We start from the raw sequence: 23,835 nt of genomic DNA on the forward strand, positions 1-23,835 counted from the left end.
ATCCTCGGAGATCTTGACACCCAGTAACTTGAAGCTGCTCTATGAGGATTGGTATGTGTTCCTTCATCTTACCCTTCCTGGAGCTCTTTCATCATACTGATGTTAATTGCCAGGTTGTTGCTACAGCACCACTCCACTAGTTGGCATATCTCACTCCTGTATGTGCTCTCATCACCATCTGAGATTCTACCAACAATGGTTGTATCATCAGCAAATTTATAGATGGTACTTGAGCAATGCCTAGCCACACAGACATGGGTAGAGTACAGCACAGCAGTGGACTAAGCACACACTGCAGAGGTGCACTAGTGATGATCGTATACAAATAACTGAATGATTAGCTTATAGTTACGTGTGTTCATTCACTGCTAATATCTCACAATCAAAAATATTAGATCAACTCTCTGCCACTCTGGGACATGTAATCTTAAATTGTTTAAATCTTAAACAGGACATAAGGTCTTGCTGAAGAGTCTCGGCCCGAAATGTTGACTGTACTCTTTTCCATAGATGCTGCCTGACCTGCCAAGTTCCTCCAGCATTTTGTGTTGTTGCTTAGATCTGACTGATAATTATTTCACTCATCCCAGATAAAGGGTTGATTTGTTTTTTTTTAGATGAACAAAAGCTTTCTCATGAAATAGCAGGCTAATTTTAATGCACAGAGAAAAAGAAAACACACTTGGATGATCATTTCCAAAACATTTTATTTACCAAGATATCATACTGCTCTGCTTCAATACAACAGCTGAGCAAAACATCATGTTAACGAATATTTAAACAATAAAATGGAAAACACACATAAACCACACTGTTAGAAACATTATGGAATGCTTCAGACATATTTAAAGTGATCCAATAATCACAAATACATTAAACACAAACAAGAATCTAATATTATCTCTATATTATAAAAATATACTTTCTCAAAAGTACTGACTTTGACAAAACAAGCTTAAATATAAAAAGCCATTTTATCCATACTTCCACACATCTTCCAACCTCCTTCATAGGATTCAAATTTTTTAAAATATAAAATCCAGGTACTTTAATCGACATCTTATTTGAAGGACATCAATCCCAAATTTGTTGTAAATTTACTTTATTTTTTATCCTAATTCTTGGCTTTCCTTAATGAAATTTTAAAGAATTCACCATACTGTTTTCATTGTTAACTACTTGTTTGCTGTGTATTGTTACTCAACACAAGACAAAGAATCAGCGGTCTAGATGCTGAATTTTAAAAAACCATTGGACATTGGCAACTACAATGCTCCTACCTTTTGCAATAATTAGTGCACAAATTAAAATTCAGGCATTGTTAAACAAACAGCAGCAAAGAATTTCTGGATCCCAGTCCCAAAGAAGGGTCTCATGCCATTCATTTTCCTCTATAGTTGCTGCCTCACCATTGAGTTTCTACAGCATTTTGTGTGTGCTGGTCAAGATTTCCCATTTCTGCAGAATTTCATGTCTCTGGAACGTCCAGTGTGGTTTGATTCAGCTGTTTCACAGCTTCTTTTTGCAATTTTTTTTTTAAAGCTTGCAATTCTTTCAGTGCAAAGGCTTTATTTTAAAATGTAAACAGTAGAAATAATCAACATTAAATCAGAAGCTAGATCTACTAAACTTTACAATAGCAGAACTACATTGATTGCAGAAACAAGAATAAAACATCACTGATTAAACTGAAACTGTGTTTGAATCATCCTGCTCTGGCGCAACACTCTACCTGAAACTGTTTAGTTGGTCAAAAAAAAAAAGGGACCACAGATGCTGTAAAAATAACAGATGTGATCGTAACAATTCCAAAGTGCAAATTTTCAAGACAATTTCTGAAATATGACAAAATAATTAAGCTAAGAACAAGTACAGATGCAAAGACCATGTTCTCATAGCTGTTACAAAACCGTCATCTTTTGTTTCATACACATTTTTCCTGGTCAATATTAACATGTCAGCAAATTTTCAGAAAAGTCTTTCTTCAACGCATGCTGGTGTTGCTGCTGGAATGTTTCAGACGTTTAGCTGCAAATAAATAACAGAAGTTAATTAGTCCAATTACCACAAGAAAATATGAAAAAAAAAGCACAACCAGGCTCTTTGACCTTTCAAGTCTGCTCCACAATTTAATATGATCATTTCCATTCAACCATTTTCTAATCTTCTCTATCATGTTCAAAAATCTATTGATCCTGGTCTGAAATATAGTCAAGAACTGGGCTTAGGGATACGGATATAACACAGGCAAATGGAATAAGCTAAAATAGACATTCTTGGCCAGCGATGACAAATTGGGCTGAATGGGCCTATTCTGGTGCTGTACAACTGTGAGAATCCAGAGCACAAGAGGATGCCAAAATCCCCAAGATTCTCAACACGGAGGGAAACAACATTTTTGCGTCTCATGGCGCTGTACAACTTATGTCTGTTTTTAAAATAGCCGATCCATTAACTTGACACGTTGGCATCTTTGCTAAACTCTCTAAAGGAAAAGCCAGCCCTTAGCATTACTCTGTCAAGTCTGTCAGAATTTTATATGCCAACAGCACCTCCAGTGGAAAGGGTTGGTACCCAGGCTTACTCAGCCAAACCCAATGCTTTTTAACCTCTCATTGCTCTACCCAAGGCAGAAGAAAATATTCCATCATCTAATTCCACTAATTTTGGCTCCCTTCCACTGGGTTAACAGGCCAAAATTACTAAGTGCACTGTATGTGACTAAAATGCAATAAATTGACAATTCACTGTGCTGATCACAATGTTTTCTACATGACTTGTAATTGTCCAGCAAATTGTGTCCTCTGACAAAGAATATTACTATCTGGCTGTCATCTGTATTTATCACTGGTTCTGCTGCTGACTCCCTCCTTCGCTAGAAGAACAGAATCTCACTTTCAGTATAATTTTGACATCAATCAACATTACCCAAGGACATAAATTGGAAAAAACCTTCAGGTATTTTGTGTTTGGAAAGGGGCTCTATTTGTGAATGTTCACGCAAACCACAATGTAGAACTATCTCTGGTCATCCTTCTAGAATAGGAATTGAAGAATGAAGTTCACATTAATACTAAACAGCAGAGACATGCAAAAACTCATTAGCAGTTAGCTTCAGTTAAAAACCATTAAGTCTGAAGCTCCAAATAGCATGTACTCACGCTCTATAAGTTTCAATTTCTTCTGCTCAGAGTGAAGAAAGCTGCTGAGATAGAAGATAACCGGTAGAAAAAGAAGAAACGTTGAAACCGCAATGACTGAAACCATATCACGGCAATGGACAGTGCAGTTATAAGTTTTGCTCCATAGTTGCCGTGTCAAGTTCATCTGAAAACACCAAACAGAAGAATATTTTTGGAAGAATCAAACTGAGGCTAAAGCAAATCAGGATCAGGTTTAATATCAACAGCATGTGTCGTGAAATTTGTTAACTTAGCAGCAGCAGTACAATGCAATTCATGATGAACAGAAAAAAATAAATGAAGTGAGAGATCATGGGCAGCTTCTCAAATATTTTGTAAACTAATGACAAGGGGATTTATAAAAATTTGAACTGGTAGTGAAAAGATTCCATTTCTACAGATGTCCATCAACTTACATTGGACTTGTACAAAAATTCACTCCGTATACCATCTCCCTCCAGTTTTGTTATGAATGGCATCAAAAGTACACAACTGATTTTTTAAAAAATTACTAGAAATGAAAGAGGAAACTAGTTCTGTCCTTCATAGGAAGGAATGCATGTGCCGACTTTTGAATTTAATACTTGTGCCTTCAAAGGCACAGGTAACCATACGTTGGAAGCTCATAACCCAGGGAAAGCCTATAATTTTGCAATGCTGAAAGTCAGAAATGCACTGACCTATGAATAACTATTGTTTTTTTTCTCTTTACAGAGAGTGGCAGGTGCCTGGAACTCACTGCAGAGGTGGTGGAAGCAGATATAATAGCAACATTTAAAATGCATTTAGAAAGGCACAGGAAGAAGAGAATACACGGCGTGTGGAGGCAGACCAGTCATATAAATTACCATCACAGTCAGCACAGGCATCATGGCTTAAAGGATCTGTTCTTATGCTGATCTATTCTTCACTCCAAGGGTACTGTAGTGACAGCAAGTGTTGCTGCTGTCTCATATGTCCAGCAACCCAGCTTAGGTGGCATTTATATCTTCTTTCTGACCATATAGCTTTCCCCAAAGTGAACAGTTTCCTGTGGAACTGGCTGGGTTGCTCCAAGAACCAGCATAAACTTAACAGGCTGAAAGATTTCCTTCCATGTCATAAAACATGAGAACAAGACCGAGAGCCACTTTAAACGTGCTGAATGACTCACTTCAAAACATCAAAATCAAACTACGCTATATACAGGCAGCAATTCTGGACAAGTTCCACAAATACTTTAATTTCTTTTTTTTCCCTCCACAGATGCTGCCTGACTTCTTGAATATTATCAGCATTTTCTACCTTACATTGTTATGGAGACTTTCGGCAGCACAAACATTATAATTTTCATTGTACTTACTGAATCATCGGTGTCTATGCACAGCTTGCCTTTTTTTTTCATTCTATCATAGTATTCAGTCAAATTTTTGTAAGAACTGTGGCACTTTATGCAAACTTCTGAATAGTTGCTATGAACTGGATGTTTCTACAAAACAAAAATTAATATCATCATTTTACAGTATAAAAGTTTAGACCACCACATTAATATGTAACAGATGAAACAGATTATTGGTCAGAAAATAGGAAAAAGTATTGATGTGGGTTCATACAAACATGGTTTAAAAACAAAAGTCAGATGCCATATAGAACAGGAAAATATTTATAACACTCAAAGCCTGAACTAAGTCTATAATTGTGTGAAATCATGGTATAGTCACAATGTCAAAAATCAGTTAAATTTTGACAATGGAAAGTGTGACTTTGAGAACTGAGTTTAGAAATGAGCAAATATACCAAGTTTGTAGCCATGAGAAAGGGATACCTGGCAAATGGAAAATTTAACCTTTTGAAGCTAACATAATAAAAAATAATCTAATATTGAAGATATTATGTTCTAAGCACGAGCAAAATATGCTCCCCAATATAAAAGAACAGACAACTGTTACTGGGTTACATCAATCAACTTAGTTAACATTAAAAACCTTAGTTGCTGATGGTATTCAGCAAATTCCAAGTATTACTTGGCTCAGAATACATGACTTACCAAGGCTTAATGTCCTATGTTTGAAAAGATAGATGAGAGTTTTGTTCTCTAAAAAAATTTAGCCTTGGAAAACAAAATGTGAATGTCTTTTAAGGGAAGATTGCTTAAGGGGAAATCTTTCTCTCTTAAAAGACATGGAATAATTGGATTGCTTAAGAATCTGTAAGAAGTATTAAGCAGGTGTTATTTTGTGCAGACTTTAGACACTGATGGCTTTCCACACATGGATTTTGTGGAAGCTACATATATATTAACGAGCATTACCTCTGTCAGAATACACTGAACATCATTTGTGGCATTTATCCATTTCAGTATGAAATGGACGACTAAAATTGGGCAGGATATGAATATTTTCAAGCACTTTGAAAAGGTGAAAGCAATTGGGGATTAGGGAGCAAAATGCAAAACTTTTGTGATCACCATGAAACATTCTAGGAAACAAACTGTGGGGAACAGGGTAAATAATTAAGATTTTTGTATGTTAACCTGGTTGAGTATATTAGACTTTTACAAAAAAAAAACATAGAATGGTGGGTGCATGGATTGCACTGCCAGGACTGGTGGTATCTGCCACTACGACCAACTCTGGCAGTACCTTCCATCCACTAGTCTTCTGTTTTAAAAAAAATAACTACCCGGTAACTCTGATAGTCTCCCTGTAATTTTCTCCAATCACCTTAAAATTATTTCCTTTCGTATTACCCATTTCGGCCCTGCCCTGGGGTAGTCTCTGGCTGTCCACTCAATCTATGCCTCTTATCATCTTATACACCTCTATCAAGTCACCTCTCTACTCACCATTCCAACATGCTGGCCCATGACTTCCTCTTGAGGCCACTCTCAGGGTGGAGGAGCAAAACCTTATATTCCATCTAGGTAGCCTCCAACCTGATAGCATGAACACTGATTTCTCCTGGTAATTTGTTTCCTTCCCCCCTTCTCTTCCCCACTCAGGCCTCTTACCCACTCAGGCCTCTTACCTCAACCTCCTATCACCTCCCCCGGTGCCAGTCCTCTTTCTCGCATAGTTCACTCTCCTATCAGATTCCTTCTTTTCCAGCCCTTTACCTGTCCCACCACCCTCTTCCTTCCCAAACCTGAAGAGTCTCAGCCCAAAACACTGATTGTTGTTCATTTCCATGGAGGTTGTCTGACCTGCTGAGTTCCTCCAGAGTTTTGTGCGTGCTGCTTTGGATTTGCAGAAAATCTTTCCCCTTTGACTGGATATTTAAACTTCTTATCTTTCAGTCGTTTATCTCACCTTGCATTGTAAGCCAGTTTCTTTCAAGCTTGTAATGTACCAGTGCTGGCAGAATAAACTAATAGCTGCTCCAAAACGCAGTTATCATCTCAACTATCCACAAAGATTCTAATTAATTAATTGTATATAGCCTAGGTGATAGGAAGAAGGTATGGAAGAGCAGGCTGAATTATGCTATATTACAGATGTACTGGTCTCAGCATCAGTACAGCCAAGCTGATCATCAAAGTGAAAACAGGGCCAGAGAAAGAACAGAAAACATGAACATTTGTTGCTTAATGACACTGTTGATTCATCACCAAACCCCAATGACAAAAGCAGAACAAATGATTTTTATAAGTTACCGAAGAGTGTTGTTCAAAACAATTCAGAGAATCATTCAGCAACTTCTTAAAGATTACAGTATCAGTCGATAGCGCTGTTTTGTTTTCATTTAAACAGTCTGTTAAGGGAAGGTGGTGGAGAAAAGGGATATCAGATTAGCAAATAAAGAAATACATGTTTAATCACATCATACCTGGAATTAAAATATTTTAATATTCAGAACTAAGATTATTCTGGTTATCACCTTCCTTCCCAAACCTGAAGGTGGTATTCTGGTTAACTCAAACTTTTTCACAACTTGAAACTTTACAGTAAATCAGTCAAAAATCCTTATACCATATAGCAATTTAGTATAAAGTTTAAAAAGCAAACATTCATATTTGCATTGGATTAAATAAAGTGTCTTTTAAAGATGCTCGAGAAACTTTCAGGCTAAAGAAGCTACCTTTAAGAGCTTGCTCTTAATATTCCCAATGTGAAATCGAGACTATTTGTCAAAATGAGTAGCATATATTCACAACACTGCATTTCACTGTAAGGTCAGACTACTGGCAACATCATGCTTTGGGATAGAATTTGTAACATGTCATATTTGTAAACCTACTTTGTAAAGAGCATAAACCTACTGTTGCATTTGAGTTTGGAATAAGACAATGGTTAATGCATCTTACCTGCTCCAGCCTATCAAACCAAGAGAAAGACACCTTTTTCTAGTTATTTAAGCAGCAATTTATTTTTAAAAGACTCCTCTAACTAGACATTTAAAAAACTCATTTATTTTCACAGTGTGAAGAGGTGAAGTAAATAAAGTGATTTGGACGGCTAGCTTCATAACCTTGTTTCATAGCCTTGAGTTATTGGAAGTCTTAAACTACATGGTACAATCTTGAGTAGAACAATCATCATACGATGCGTAGAGAAACAGTAAGCTGCCATTTCATTATTTTTCCATTTCTCCCATTTACCCACTTTGACTCTGGTTAACTGACCTCTTCTTGTCATCTACAAAGATCTCTATGAAAAATGACTGATGTTCAGAGGGTTGACAACTTCTCAATCCATAGATATCAAATTAACTGATTCATCTACTTACTAGACCCCTGTATACTTGAAGTTAACATTTTATTTTTTTTGTACATAGAGCAATCAAAATTATTCAAAATGTTGTACAGTTGAGGCCAAAGATTATACCAATCAACTAAAATAAACTTAGCTAAGATTAATATTGAGGGAATAATAAATAACCTTATTTTATATTGCAACAAATTATCTTCCATTGGTCATTGTTAGAATCCTGTACAATTATAATGGAAGGGTTAACATAGCAAACACAGAGTGATAACAACAGAGAAAACAGTAAATGCATTGGTACTTTGCCCAGTCAAATAAAAAAGCTGCACTCAGGTGGCATCCTCCATGAAGCACGGTGCACCAGAAAGGACAGGACAACCAGAAGACAAAAGTGTTAGGTATGAATATAGAATTAATTCAGTCAGTATAACTTAAGAAATCAACTATCATCTGTTGATTACTGAAAGCAGGCATACCATCACATTGGGCATCAGTCCAAATTGTCCTCAGAGATTTCTGTGTATTCAGGACTATCTGCAAACGATCAGATCTCAAAAGTTGGGTTGAACAACTAACGTTCTCTGAATCTTTCTGAAAAAGCCAAAGATTAGGTGTTTGCATAAATAAAAGACAGTTCAATTAATGGAGCAACACCAAATTGCTTCAACAACCCAAGTATTAAAATGTATAGAATTTACATTCAGTATACTGATAGAATTACTCACTTAACTGCCTGGCCTGCAGAATTCTCCAGCATTTTGTGTGCGCTATACGGAGATACTCAGGTTGAGAATTCCAATGAAATTGGGAATGGCAGTGCACACCTCAAGATTAAAATGCTAAAACCACTACCAGAAAATGTGGCTTGTCCACGGGACTGCAAATGTTGCTGATCATAAAAAAAAATAGAAATTGCTGGAAATGGTTTGTCAGGTTCCTGATTGGAACTGCATACTGCTAATGACAATCACATGGTTTCCACTATTGCTCAATTCCCAGCAAATGGAGAAATATAACATTTCAGAGAACTCTGCAGAAACTTCCCTTTCCCAATTTACTAAAACAAAATGCTGGCATCCTTCTAATAACGCAGGCCTGTTGACATTCCCAGAGTATCCTGAGGGTATATTAATTGACCTTGATACTACAGGCAGTATAGGTTCACCCTGCGAATGGCTAACTTCCCCCCCCCCCACTTCTATGCAATAACAATGCCCTAATGCCATTTTATAAGTAGTAGAAGGGTTGAGAACAGGTGCCTTTCTGTTCGTAGCACCAAGTGATTATTCAAGTTACCGAAAATGAAATAAGGGACAAGCCAAGCATGCCCTAGGGACGTGTATTTTGTTCATTTTCACATTCTTTGTCTGCATTATCATTGTCCGACTGCCCTCATACCTTTTATTCTTATTTTCCCCTGTCTCCTAACCCTTTTGTCCTCACCTTCAAGGCAACTTAAAACTAACTTGAATTCTGTTTAAACAACAACACACACAAAATGCTGGTAGAACACAGCAGGCTAGGCAGCATTTATAGGGAGAAGCGCTGTCGACGTTTCGGGCCAAGACCCTTCGTCAGGACACAGTTCTGATGAAGTGACTTTGACGTTCAACCTGTTTCTCTTTTCACAGATGCTGCCTGAACTGATTAGCATTTTCTACTTTCACTATATTCAACATTTTAGTCAAGATCTATACTAGATTTTAACTTTTTGCTTTTTATTTCCAATACCTTAGTCAACTGAGGTTGTTATCCAGCAACTGCAGCTCTTGTTCTTTAGGGGTACAAAATAGTTCAGTCTCACAGTAAATGCGAATATCGCCTATAGCTCCACTGTGGTTTCATCTATTAAATTTGCTCAGTTTTTCTTATTCAATCTGTCTTAGACCTGCCTAAATCATAATCAGCAGCACTTTTACATTTCTCCCTTAAGAGTTCTTTGCTAAACTTAATCACAGTATGATTGAAAATAGGCAATTCTTCACCATAGCTAACATATTAGTCAATAATAAATCTAATATAACCCAGGGGTTCCCAGGCTTTTTTTATGCCATAGACTCTTACCGAGGACTCCAGTTTGGGAACCCCTGACAGGAGTTGCTGCTTCTGTAGGTTGCCTGGCTGTATGGTTAGCAGGGCAACTTCACTGATCATGAAAATAAAAGTTTGGCAGTGGAGGAGGACAAAGGCACCACACAAAAGCACAACTCAAGAAACTCAGTAGGCCCTGAGGCCTATTCAGCCTGCCTGCCATTTAATATGATCTTGGCTGATCTATCCAGGTCTCATTCCTCACTATCTCATCATTTAAGCAATCAGATTCCGCAAGGTTGTCACAGCCAGGGAAGGTAGCAGAGATAAGCTCCCACTACCTATTAAATGCTCCCAAAGGTACACATCTCAAACAGCCTCCAACAACCAAGCCAATTTCTGGCCATTATGTGTGGCTTAGCCACTATTCTCAGTGGAACAGTTTCTACTGACAGGGAAAGGGGCAAAGAAAGTTACCAGCACCTTAAAACCAGTTGCTTCAGGCAGATGGGGCTTGTCAGCTGTGGTTGGCAGCTCACCCAGGAGAGGGAAAACTGATCTCAAAACTTCGCCACCATGCGGCTATACCCACTCATGGGGAAGGTTTCAGGTGTAAACCCTGAGGAAAAATCTGAAGCTAGAGTCTTAAGGCAGTCTTACATTGAGTTCAACGCTGACTGGCAACTCCTGTGATGCCACTGGTGTTAAACTGTATCAGTCTCAACCGTTCTTTGGAATCAATAGCTGCGTGGGGGGGGGGTGAAGTCTGCTACATGGACAACAGCTGACTCTCCATTTCATACTTGCGTATTGGCTTGCATAGACAGCTAGGACGCAACATCTAACAGAGAGCCTACTAAGCAATCATCAATAAATGAACATATTAGGAATGAAAGGGTTACTGTTTGAGGTACGTTTGGCAGCTCTTGGGTTCTATTCCCTGGAATTCAGGAGAATGGTTGGGGGGGGGGGGGGGAAGAAATTAAGTTGGATAAGTCACCGGGACCAGACAAAATGTACCCCAGGCTTCTGTGGGAAGCGAGGGAGGAGATTGCTGAGCCTCTGGCGATGAGCTTTGCATCATCAATGGGGACGGGAGAGGTTCTGGAGGATTGGAGGGTTGAGGATGTTGTTCCCTTATTCAAGAAGGGGAGTAGAGTTAGCCCAGGAAATTATAGACCAGTGGGTCTTACTTCAGTGTTTGGTAAGATGATGGAGAAGTTCCTGAGAGGCAGGATTTATGAACATTTGGAGAGGTATAACATGATTAGGAATAGTCAGCATGGCTTTGTCAAAGGCAGGTCATGCCTTACGAGACTGATTGAATTTTTTGAGGATGTGACTAAACACATTGATGAAGGTAGAGCAGTAGATGAAGTGTATATGGATTTCAGAAAGGCATTTGATAAGGTACCCATGCAAGACTTATTGAGAAAGTAAGGAGGAATGGGATCCAAGGAGACATTGCTTTGTGGATCCAGAACTGGCTTGCCCACAGAAGGCAAAAGAGTGTTTGTAGACAAGTCATGTTCTGCATGGAGGTCAGTGTCCAGTGGTGTGCCTCAGAGATCTGTTCTGGGACCCCTACTCTTCGTGATTTTTATAAATGACCTGGATGAGGAAGTGGAGGGACGTGTTAGTAAATTTGCTGATGACACAAAGGTTGGGGGTGTTGTAGATAGTGTGGAGGGCTGTCAGAGGTTACAGTGGGACATTGAAAGGATGCAAAACTGGGCTGAGAAGTGGCACATGGAGTTCAACCCAGATAAGTGTGAAGTGGTTCATTCCGGTAGGTCAAATATGATGGCAGAATATAGTATTCTCTATAGTAAGACTCTTGGCAGTGTGGAGGATAAGAGGGATCTTGGGGTCCAAGTGCATAGGACACTCAAATCTCCTGCGTAGGTTGACTCTGTGGTTAAGAAGGCATATGGTGCATTGGCTTTCATCAATCATGGGATTGAGTTTAGGAGCCGAGAGGTAATGCTGCAGCTATATAGGACCCCGCTCAGACCCCACTTGGAGTACTGTGCTCAGTTCTGGTCACCTCACTACAGGAAGGATGTGGAAACTATAGAAAGAGTGCAGAGGAGATTTACAAGGATGTTGCCTGAATTGGGAGCATGCTTTATGAGAATAGGTTGAGTGAACTCTGCCTTTTCTCCTTGGAGTGACAGAGGATGAGAGGTGACCTTATAGAGGACGACAAGATAACGAGAGGCATTGATCGTGTGGATAGTCAGAGGCTTTTTCCTAGAGCTGAAATGGCTAGCACGAGAGGGCACACTTTTAAGGTGCTTAGAAGTAGGTACAGAGGAGATGTCAGGGGTAAGTTTTTTTTATATAAACGCAGAAAGTGGTGTGTGCATGAAATGGGCTGCCAGCGACGGTGGTGGAGGTGGATACGATAGGGCCCTTTAAGAAACTCCTCGATAGGTACATGGAGCTTGGAAAATAGAGGGCTACGGGTAACCTTAGGTAATTTCTAAGATAAGGGCATGTTCGGCACAACTTTGTGGGCCAAAGGGCCTGAATTGTGCTGTAGGTTTTTTATGTTTCTATGATCTTATAGAAACATTCCGAACGTTAAAAGCCAGAACAAATCAGATATGGCAAAGTTACTTCTCATGGTAGGGGAGTCTAGGACAAAAGGGCACGACCTCAGGATTGAAGGACATCCATTTAGAACTGATGTGTAGAAATTACTTTAGTCAGGGGGTGGTAAATCTGTGGGATCAGCCCATGATTGAATGGTGGAGCAGACTGGACAGGCTGAATGGCCTACTTCTGCTTCTATATCTTAGTGTTAATATAAGACCATGAGCTTGCAAGAACTGGGCAGAGGACAAGTACTATGTAACAAAGAGGATGGCTACCTGATCCCACAAAACCCAACCTTTTGGGTGCAGCTACATTACAAAATTGAAGTGACATCAACCAAAACAGCTGTTTATTTGACCAATATCTAGCTATTGTATGACTGTAACTCAATCTATTATCTACAACTCAGTATCTATTATCTACATGAGGCATCACAGCTCACCAATATTATTTTAATTTCCAGTTCCATCAACATCCTGAATCTTGGTGAATTTCTGATAATGGTATAAAAGATGAGTTGCTACAGTTGCAATTACATTTCTAGAGGAATAGGAGAAACAAAATAAATATAAAGGGAGTTCCTGGGTTTACGTCTTGGCAGCCTAAGGTAGAACCGCCAATGTGGAACAATCAAAACAGGGCAAGAATATATAAAAAGGATTGGACTCTGACATAATGTGGTCTATGAGGAAAGACGAAAGATAAACAGGACCATACACAATCAGCAGAGTTTTGGATAAGAAGGTGCAGTCCATGTTGGAGATTACAATTTCAACAGACTATCCATTAAGATGACATTCAGTCGAATCTTTTAGCAACTCTAAAGCCTTAATGTTGCTGACTTCATTGTTTAGCATTTCCAATTTACGCTACATCAAGATCAATTCCACGATCTCACACAGAAACAATGGATTGTTGTGCCCTCCTTTGAATAAGTGTACAAAGTCCAGAGTACACTCATTACAGTATAACCTATACAATTGAGGATTTTATCTTTATCTAATTTAAAGCTTTTTAAAAAAAGAGGATAATTAGATTTCCCCAAACAAATATGGCTGGGGAAAGGGATTAAATAAGAGCAAAGATATGAAATTATGCATAGATACAACAGAAAATAGTCTTACACTAATTTCTTTTGAGATGGTAACAAACGGGATTGAAGTCTATAAGACATGCAAGCAGAATTCGGCCATTCAGCCCACCAATGCCTCTTGCATCTCAAACAAAACCAAAACACAGTCAGCACATCAGGCAGCAAATGTGGAATGAAAAGCAGAAGTTTCAAGTCAAAAACCCTTCATTACAACGGGAATAGAGAAAAACCAAGCTAATATTAAGTTGCAATTAAAATGCAGGGGGGAGGGAAGAACAAATGAATTATCACTGTAAGCACAAGGCCAACATTGCCACGGGGATAAATTAGAAACCACGGTCAGATGGTCAGATAGGGTGACAGATCACCCTCCTTTGTTCATAAATGCTATGAAATTCGGTCTTTGGAGAGCAAGAATACAGACATGGAAGCGGCTTACAACTGGTCTCATAGACCGACTACAGGGGCTCCACAAACTGGACTCCTAATCTACATTTGGTTTCTCCAGCATAGTGGAGACCACATTGAGAACACTGAATGATGTATATTGGAAAAAATACATTATTTTGCTCAGCATAGCTTTAATTGATACATCATATACAATTAAGAGAAAGACTTTTTTCCCCCATTTGATGGCAGGGGTCTCAATGAGCTGTGACCTACTGACCTTATGTTAGAAAGTGGCATGAGGTTGGAGAACATTTTCAAGGCGCAGATGCAATGGGTCGGACACCCTCTGATGTCATAAATTTTCTATGATCCTATACAAAGATTTTATGGAATCACTCAATATTAACTATCACAGTTGAACCTCATTTTCATATTAATTACATTAAGGCTGAAGTTGTTAGGAGCCAAGGGGGCAAAGAAAATACGAAGCAGACACTTTTCCAACTTATGGAAATCAGCAAGATGGACAACACCAGAGGAGGGAAATGGACAGTCAACATTTCCAATTGAAAAACTTTATCTGGACCTGAAACAACAAGGGTTTATTTCACTCTATTGATGCTGCCTGACCTGTTGAATTCCTCCAGTCTTGCATTGTTTCAGATAGGAGCAGAATTAGGCCACTCATCCACTGGGCCTGCTCCACCATTCCATCATGGTGGATTCATTATCCCCCTCAACCCCATTCTCCTGCCTTCTCCTTGATACCCTCAGTAATAAAGAACCTATCAATCTCTGCTTTAAATATACCCAATGACAGCCTCCAAAGCTTTTGGCAAAGTATTCCAGTTTCACCACCCTCTAGGTAAAGAAATTCCTCATCTCTGATCTAAAGGAACATCCCTCTATTCTGAGACTGTGTCCACTGGTCCCAGACTCTCTACTATCAAAAACATCCTCTCCACATCCACTTTATCTCAACCTTTCAATATTTGATAGACTCCACCCCCCCCCAATCTTCTAAAGTCCTGAGCCATCAGTCTTCATACGTTAACCCTTTCATTCCCAGGATCATTCTCATAAGCCTGCTCTGGACCCTCTCCAATGCCAGCACATCATTTCTTAAACAAGGGGCATACTCGATTGTGCTCCTTGTATTTACCGTGATTGCCCACAAGAAAAATGAACCTCAGGGCCCTATATACGTCACCATATGTACTTTGATAATAAATTGACTTTGAACTCTAAAACCGCTCACAATATTCTAAGTGTGGTCTGACCAATGCCTTACAAAGTCTCAGCACTGCATCCATGCTTTCATATTCTAGTCCTCATGAAATAAATGCCAACAATGCACTTGCCTTCCTTACTACTGACCCAACCTGCAGGCTAATCTTTAAGCAATCATGCATGAGGACTCCCAAACCCCATTGCATCTCTTTGTGAATTTTAGAAAACAGTCTACACCTGTATTCCTTCAAAGTACATTACACTCTGATTTGTGAATTTTAGAAAACAGTCTACACTATATTCCATCTGCCACTTCTTTGACCATTCTCTTAATCTGTCTAAATCCTTCTACAGATGCCCTGCTTCCTCAACATTACCTGCCCCTCCACCTATCTTTGTATCACTTACAAACTTGGCCACAAAGCCATCAATTCCATCTGAATCATTGACATATGACGTGAAGAGAAGCAATCCCAATACCAACCCCTGCAGAGCACCACTAGACACCAGCAGCCAACCTGAAAAGGCTCCCTTTATTCCCACACTTTGCCTCCTGCCAGTCAGCCAATCTTCTATCCATACTAGTACCTGTCCTGTAATACCATGCACTCTTATCTTGTAGCCTCAAGTTCAGCACCTTGTCAAAGGCCTTTTGAAAATCCAAGTAAACAACATCCACTGAATCTCCTTTCTCTATACTGCCTGTTATTTCCTTACAGAATTCCAACATATTTTTCAGGCAAGATTTCCCCTCAAGTACGGCCTATTTTATCAAGAGCTTCCCAGTACCCCGCCGTCTCTCGCCTCCGCACTTTCCCAATTTGCTCTAAGAGCAGTAGTATTTAAATTGACAAACAACCAAGAAGACAGACTGTGTACGAATCCAGCGGGCCGGAACACTCGGCTTCCCTGCACGTACTGAGATTTTGTCGTAGACATCGCCGAAGTTGTTAAAGAGAGAGAAACACCTCTCGCAGATCCGCACCGGCCGTGCGTTCTTCACCAGGCAGCTCAGCAAGGTCGAGCAGCTCTCCCCGAACTCGTTCAGTAGTTGCCGGCACCTCGGGTTCACCGCCCCGTCCTCCAGCAACTCCGAGTCCATCCACCAGCCGGCCGGGCTTCCGCCTTCCCGCAGCCCGAGTGTCAGAGGCCCACCTACACCGCCCCAGGCGGCGGCCTGGTGGCGCCGGATGAAGTCAGGCTGCAGTCCGGCGGACGAGGAGAAGCCAAGGGCCCCGTCCCCGAGCAAACCCAGTAACCAGCCACCCAACAACACGGCCCCCAACATCACCACGCCACAGAGCCTCGCCGAGCCTGCGCACTTCTTCTCCACCGGCGGGGCGGGGCGGGGCTTCCGGCAGCGACGTCACGGGGCGTCGTGTCACGTGGTCCCCTGACCCTTTTTTTCTCTAGTTGCTGTCATTGACTATCAACGTTAGTTTTGTTCCTTTCTAAATCGATTCTGTTTGATTTGCCGAGCGTGTCTAGCACTTTCTGTTTTTATTTTAAATTTCTAGTCTGTTGGTTTATGGTAGCAACACTATGCCCGTGTACCCTCATGAAAGTTGTTGCATCACCTCCGTAACGTTTAATTTTATCCTACTTCGTCTTTTTCCTCGCCTCCGGATTTCTTAAAATCTGTTGTAACGAAACTCTTTTTCTGCTTTTAAGTCACTTAACATGTTAATTCTGCTTCTTCTCAAGTTTATTAACATTCAATTGTGCACGTTTACAGCTAAATGAAACAACGTTCCTGAGGAACGAAGGTTCCAAAACACAGATCACATACAAATCATAAAATAATATTAGCAGATTAAAAAAATAGTATTCTCTAGGTGTAACCCACAACCATCAGGCTCTTGAACCAAAGGGGATAACTTCACTCAGCTTCACTTGCTCCAACATTGAAATGTTCCCACAACCAAGGGACTCGCTCTCAATATTTATTTATTTATTATTTCTTTCTTTTTGTATTTGCACAGTCTTTTGAACACGGGTTGAATGCCCAAGTTGGTGCGGTCTTTCATTAATTCTATTATAGTTATTCTATTATGGATTTATTGAGAATGCCTGCAAGAAAATGAATCTTGGGGTTGTATATGGTGACGTATATGTACTTTGATAATAAAATTTACTTTGAAGTAAACATAAAGTGCATTTACGACATTTATAACAGTATTACTCTGACTGGTCATAAATAATGTGTACTGGGCGGAGGCAGATTCTCACAGCCAGAGGAAAGAAGCAGTCACCCAGCCTTGTTCTTATACTGCGGTACCTTTTGCCTGACGGCAGGAGGTCAAAGAGATTGTGGAACTCAAGCGAGGGGCCCCTGACAGTGCCGAGGACTCTGTGAATGCACTGTTTCTGGTGTATGTCCTGGCTGGTGGGGGTGAGAGAGACTCTGATGATTCTCTCAGCAGCCCCCACAATCCGTTACATGATCTTGTGGTCAGATGCTTTGCAATTTCCACACCAGACGGTGATACAGCTGGTCAGGGCACTCCAATAGTACTCCAGTGGGATATGGTTCGTCTCCTCCGGAAGTAAAGGCACTACTGCGCTTTCTTTCCAATATTTTATTAGTTTCTACATAGAAGAATACAGAGTACAAGAAACTATATATAAAAGGTCAGAAAAGATTTTAAGAAACTACCAGTTACATTATATCTATTCATAATAACAATTACATCACCCCGCATTCATATAAGTTAATCAATAGTTATACTGAACTACACTAATTTATTACAAAAGAAAAAAGAATCTAACCCCCACCAAGACCAAAGCTGTTCATTAAGGAGAAAAGAAGGTAAATACCTTCTTATATAATAAAAATTAATAATAGCCAACATCTGAGCTTAAATAGCGAATTGAAGGTTTTGTGCTTTCTTGACTAAAGAGGTGGTGTTGAGGGATCGGGTGAGATCATCAGTGAGGTGCATATTCCAAGAAGCGTGGCGTTCCTAACTCTCGCCACAGAGGAGTCATCGATGTGCAGTAGGGAGTGGTCGCCCTGCTCCTTCCCGAAGTGCACGGACATCTCTTTAGTTTTGCCCGCACTGAGACTCAAGTTGTGTTCTCAGCAGTCCACAAGCCGCTCTACCTCCTCTCTTGTATGCCAGCTCATCGTCATAGCTGATGCGGCCAAGCACTGTTTCGCCATCAGCGAAATTAATGGATCCGGCAGTACAGTCACACATCAGCTGTGCGAACAGTTCTGGGGAGTGCTGGTACTCAGCGTGGTGGTGTTAGAGATGTTGCTGCCGACACAGACTGTCTCCAGCCACTCCATCAAGATCCAGCTACTGAGGCAGGCGTTAGTACAGAGACAGGTAGAAAGGATCATGAAGACAGCTTTTGGCACTTTGACCTCCATGAATCAAAGAATTGAGTATAGCCACTGGGATCTTAAGCTGAAGTTTTATAAGACATTGGTGAGGCCAAGTTTGGAGTACTGTGGGCGGTTCTGGTCACTTACCTGTAAGACAGATATCAATAAGTTTGAAAGGGTGCGGAGAAAATTTACAAGGATATTTTTGGGACTTGAGGGCCTGAGTTATAGTGAAAGGTTAACTAGATTCAGATGTTATTTACGGGAGTGTAGGAGAATGAGTGTGATCTTATAGAGCAAAATTATGAGGGGTATAGATAGGGTAAATGCTTGCAAGCTTTTACCCCTGACGTTGGATGAGACTAGAACTGTCGTTCACAGGTACAGGATGAAAGGTGGAATATTTAAGGTGAATCTGAGGGAGGGTCTTCTTCACTGAGAAGGTGGTGGAAGTGCGGAACGAGCTGCCTGGGGAAGTGGTTCAATTTGAGAGAAATGAGATGGGTGCCTGGATGAGAGGCGTGGAGGGCTGTGATCACGATGCCAGTGCGTGGGACTAGTCCGCCACAGACCACGTGGGCCGAAAGGCCTGTTTCCATGAGTCTATGACAGGCGTCTAAGGAACGATCATACTGGACACCGAACTGAAGTCGATGGACAGCATTCTAACATAGGAGACACCATTCTCCAGTTGGACAGGACTGAGTAGATGCCACAGGCTGTTGCATCATTGGTGGAGCGATTTGGGTGATGTGCAAACTGATAGGGGTACAATGTAGTGAGAAGGCTGGGTTTGATGCAGTTCATGACCAGCTGCTCAAAGCACTTCGTTATTCTTGAGGTCAGTGCCACTGGACGGTAGTCATTAAGGTGGGTTACCGTCAGCCTCTTGGGCAGGATGATGGTGGTGGTCATGAAGCCTGAGGAGACAATGGACTGTCCCAGAGATGTTAAAGATCTCCCTGAGAACATCTGCTAGCGGGGCCGCGCAGTCTCTGAGCACCCGACCAGGCCCAGCAGCTTAGCTGGGTCTTCGGTCATTACATGCGATATGATCCTATAGTCCATTATGGTCTGAGTACCCTGGTATCACAGAAATGCTGTAGATTCTCTGTGTTTTGCTTTCCTGATGGCATATGAAGGCACAGCTCTTCCCCACCTGACAGCCAGCTTATCCGCAGAATTGAAAACAGCATTCCATTCTTTCAGCACCTCGGCCGTCAGCCGTGGCTTCCGATTGGCCTGAATGACGACTGATTTAATGACAGGGCCATCTTCAAGGCACTTAAAGATGTTGCCTGACTTGTGAGAATTCTATGTGTTTTCTGCACTAAATTCTATATCCTGGCTCCAGCTGACAGCAAGGAGTAATGACGTGGATGGTATATGGATTTTAAGCAAGATTTTTGATCGTCCAAGTCCTATGTAGCAGATAAGTAAAATGAACCCAGGGAAGTGGTGTCGGTTTAAAAATGGCTCTGTGGGTGAAGGCAAGGGGGAATCGTAGATGGTAGTGTTGGAGTCCGGAGGGTATATGCGGTCAGATTTGTCGAGGCTCTACATTTGGGTCCTTATACAGTATTTAACGTTCTATCTATTGGATACATGGAGGATCTGCCAATAAGATGTTTTCCAATGACACCAAAACAGATAAGTGTGTGAGAAAGAAGGTCTAGGCTGCTGGAAGATATTTTTAACCACCACAATAGTAAACAACGCTAGTTAGACCACAGCCTGAATATCGTTTGCAGGTCTGGTCACAATACAGGAATGAAGTGATTGTGCTGAAGGGGAGATCATTTTCAGCATTTCCAATGTGAAGATTGTATTGTTTTTTTTAGGCTGAGCACATGAAATGAATTGAATTGAATTGACTTTATTACTTAAGTCCTTCATATACATGAGGAGTAAAAATCTTTACATTACATTTCCGTCTAAGTGTACCATTTATAGTAATTTATAATAAATAGCATGTACAACAGGATGGTCAATATAACATAGAAATACAGTTTTAACAGCATAAATTAATCAGTCTGATGGCCTGGTGGAAGAAGCTGTCCCGGAACCTGTTGGTCCTGGCTTTTACGCTGCGGTACCATTTCCTGGATGGTAGCAGCTGGAACAGTTTGTGGTTGGGGTGACTCAGGTCCCCAGTGAAACTTCAAGCCCTTTAACACACTTGTCTTTGTAAGTGTCCTGAATCATGGGAAATTCACATCTACAGATGCGCTGGGCTGTCCGCACCACTCTCTGCAGAGTCCTGCGATTGAGGGAAGTACAGTTCCCATACCAGGCAGTGATGCAGCCAGTCAGGATGCTCTCAATTGTGCCCCTATAGGAAGTTCTTAGGATTTGGGGGCCCATACCAAACTTCCTCAACCATCTGAGGTGAAAGAGGTGCTGTTGTGCCTTTTCACCAAACAGCCGGAATGTACAGACCATGTGAGATCCTCAGTGATGTTTATGCTGAGGAACTTAAAGCTGTTTACCCTCTCAACCCCAGATCCATTGATGTCAATAGGGGTTAGCCCATCTCTATTCCTCCTGTCGTCCACAACCAGCTCCTTTGTTTTTGCGACAGTGAGGGAGAGGTTGTTTTCTTGACACCACTGTGTCAGGGTGATGACTTCTTCTCTGTAGGCTGCCTCATTATTATTTGAGATTAGGCCAATCAGTGTAGTGTCATCAGCAAATTTAATTAGCAGCTTGGAGCTGTGGGTGGCGACACGGTCATGGGTATACAGAGAGTAAAGGGGGGGGGTGTTTAGTACACAGCCCTGAGGGGCACCTGTGTTGAGGGTCAGAGGGGCTCCATTATCCTGCCTTCTCCTTGTAACCTTTGACCCACTGACTAATTAGGAACTTATCAATCTTTGCTTTAAATATACTCAATGGCTTGGCCTCCACAGCCGTCCGTGGCGATGAATTCCACAGATTCAGCACCCTCTGATAAAGAATTCTCAGAATCTCTGTTCTAAAGGGATGTCCCTCTGAGGCTTCACCCTCCGAGGGGGACACAAAGAAATTCCGGAGACCCTCAGGGAATCGGAACGGCACTGCTTGGTAAGACCAGCCATACCACAGTGCAACAGTCCTGTCCGGCCAGTAAGGAAATCAGATGGGAGTCGGAGTTGGAGCATGATGATCAAGAGTTAAACAAGCACACACTGACCTGAGCCACAGTCATTACCCTGGTGGAAACAAGTGCTATGCTGTGATTGGCCTGTCTAATGCCTTCTTCTCAATTCCGCTGGATGTCTGCTGACGGGACTGGTTTGCTTTTACCCGGTGGGGAAGGCGGTACGCGTTTCCCACGGGTACGTTCACAGCCCGACCTTGCGTCGCGCTTTGGTGGTTCGGGGCCAGGATCAATGCTGTCTCTCGCACAGCACCCAGGGTGAACATTACATTGCTGATACGTTACTAAGGGGGAGCCATGGAAGGAGAAGGTGGTGGAGGCTCTCTGTGTGTTAAAGGAACACACGATGCCGTGTGGATGGGCCATCAACCCTCTGAAGGTTCAATGGCCCAGTAAGGCTGTTCAGGTTTTGGTTCTTGGCTGGAGCTCAGGTCAGAGAGCCATCCTGGGTATTGCCAAGGTTAAGATGCTCAATGCAGCAAAACGCATTAAATAAGACAGAAGTGCAGATGTTTGTTGGCCTGCTTTTTTTCTTGGTGGCAGCATATACCCCATCTAACAATCCTGCTCAGGTCTGCGAAAAGATGTGGCTGGTGGGGACCTCAAAGTTGAAAGTAAATTGATCATCCAAGTACATGTCTCTCACCACATACAACCCTGAGATTCATTTTCTTGTGGGCACGCGCAACAAATCCAATCGAGAATAATAACTATAACAGAATCAATGAAAGACCACGCCAGCTTGGGCATTCAACAAAGGTGCCAAAGGCAGAAACTGTGCAAATACAAAAAGAAAGAAATGATAATAATAAATAAGTAAGCAATAAATATTGAGAGCATGAGATGGGGAATCATTGAAAGTGAGTCAATAGGTTGTGGGAACATTTCAATGATGGGGCAAGTGAATCTGAGTCAAGTTTTTCCCTTTGGTTCAAGAGCCTGATGGTTGAGGGGTAATAACTGTTTCTGAACCTGGCGCTGTGAGTCCTGAGGCTCCTGTACCTTCTTCCTGAGGCAACAGTGAGAAGAGAGCATGTCCTGGGTGGTGGGGGTCCCTGATGATAGATGCTGCTTTCCTGTGACAATCTGCGCAGAAACGGATCACCACCGTTGTACCAGACAGAGAAAATCTGCAGATGCTGGAAATCCAAGCAACTCACACAAAATGCTGGAGGAACTCAGCAGGCCAGGCAGCATCTATGGAAAGGAGTCTTCACTGGCAGAATTGGTAGTCATAACCTTGCCCTTAAAAGGAGCAGTGAGTAACATCCGGATCTAAGCATGCTCATGGGCCTGTGCCTGGACTCGAAAGATCGCAGTTTTCCCTGTGGAGGTCCATCTACAAGAGGGGGTGATCACGTGGTGGTGGGCAATGAAGATGCAGATCACCTCGTGCGGGGCAGTGAGGCAACAGGGGTGGAAGAGGATTTATCCCCACTAGCCAAGTGGGTTCATGAAGTGTCTGGACACTTGGGGGTGGCTGGAATGAAAAAAAGAGCAAAGAGACAAGGAGCAGCTGTACCCTATGATACTGTAAAAGTTGAGGTGGTAAAATGTGAAGCCTATCAGCAAACAAAAACCCCACAGCAACAAATCGCCAGATGACGGGACATATCACACGAGGGGAAGGACAGGCATAGATGTGTCTAATTGATTACATGGGGCCCTTACCTCCCCACTGAAACCTTACATATCTACTCACTATGGTGGGCATTCAGGAGCATTGACGACAATCCCATTTGCTCGAGCAGAATCAGAATCAGGTTTATTATCACTGGCATGTGACGTGAAATTTGTTAACGTAGCAGCAGCAGTTCAATGCAATACATAATATAGAGCGGAAAAAAACAAAATATAATAATAATAATAAATAAGTAAATCAATTCCAGTATACATATATTGAATAGATTAAAAATCATACAAAAAACAGAAATGATATATATTTAAAAAGTGAGGTAGTGTCCAAGGGTTCAACGTCCACTTAGGAATCAGATGGCAGAGGGGAAGAAGCTGTTCCTGAGTGTGTGCCTTCAGGCTTCTGTACCTCCTTCCTGATGGTAACAGTGAGAAAAGGACATGCCCTGGGTGCGGGAGGTCCTTAATAATGGATGCTGCCTTTCTGAGACACCGATCCTTGAAGATGTCCTGGGTATTTT

At 41.5% G+C, this 23,835-nt stretch overlaps 1 protein-coding gene across 1 annotated transcript; it reads right to left on the minus strand.

Moving 5' to 3' along the window:
• Positions 1 to 687: 687 nt before the first annotated feature.
• Positions 688 to 16,552, minus strand: ostm1 (osteoclastogenesis associated transmembrane protein 1). The gene is made up of 6 exons (XM_073055877.1): positions 16,129 to 16,552; positions 8,341 to 8,455; positions 6,814 to 6,911; positions 4,525 to 4,650; positions 3,162 to 3,327; positions 688 to 2,028 (listed from the first exon to the last, which is right to left on the minus strand). The coding sequence occupies exons 1-6, from the start codon at positions 16,495 to 16,497 to the stop codon at positions 1,985 to 1,987; spliced, it is 918 nt and encodes a 305-aa protein (XP_072911978.1). The 5' UTR covers positions 16,498 to 16,552; the 3' UTR covers positions 688 to 1,984.
• Between the last annotated feature and the right edge of the window lie 7,283 nt (positions 16,553 to 23,835).

The sequence above is a fragment of the Hemitrygon akajei genome, chromosome 9, assembly GCF_048418815.1.
Source record: "Hemitrygon akajei chromosome 9, sHemAka1.3, whole genome shotgun sequence".
In the NCBI taxonomy this organism is placed as follows: domain Eukaryota; kingdom Metazoa; phylum Chordata; class Chondrichthyes; order Myliobatiformes; family Dasyatidae; genus Hemitrygon; species Hemitrygon akajei.

What these genes read in the sequence shown, in the direction of transcription:
- ostm1 (XM_073055877.1), bottom strand. Translation starts at nt 16,497, where the DNA reads ATGTTGGGGGCCGTGTTGTTGGGTGGCTGGTTACTGGGTTTGCTCGGG. An exon ending in ATGTCTACGACAAAATCTCA is followed by an intron (nt 8,456 to 16,128) that starts GTACGTGCAGGG and finishes TGGCTTTTTCAG; the next exon opens with AAAGATTCAGAGAACGTTAG. An exon ending in GACTGATGCCCAATGTGATG is followed by an intron (nt 6,912 to 8,340) that starts GTATGCCTGCTT and finishes TTCCCTTAACAG; the next exon opens with ACTGTTTAAATGAAAACAAA.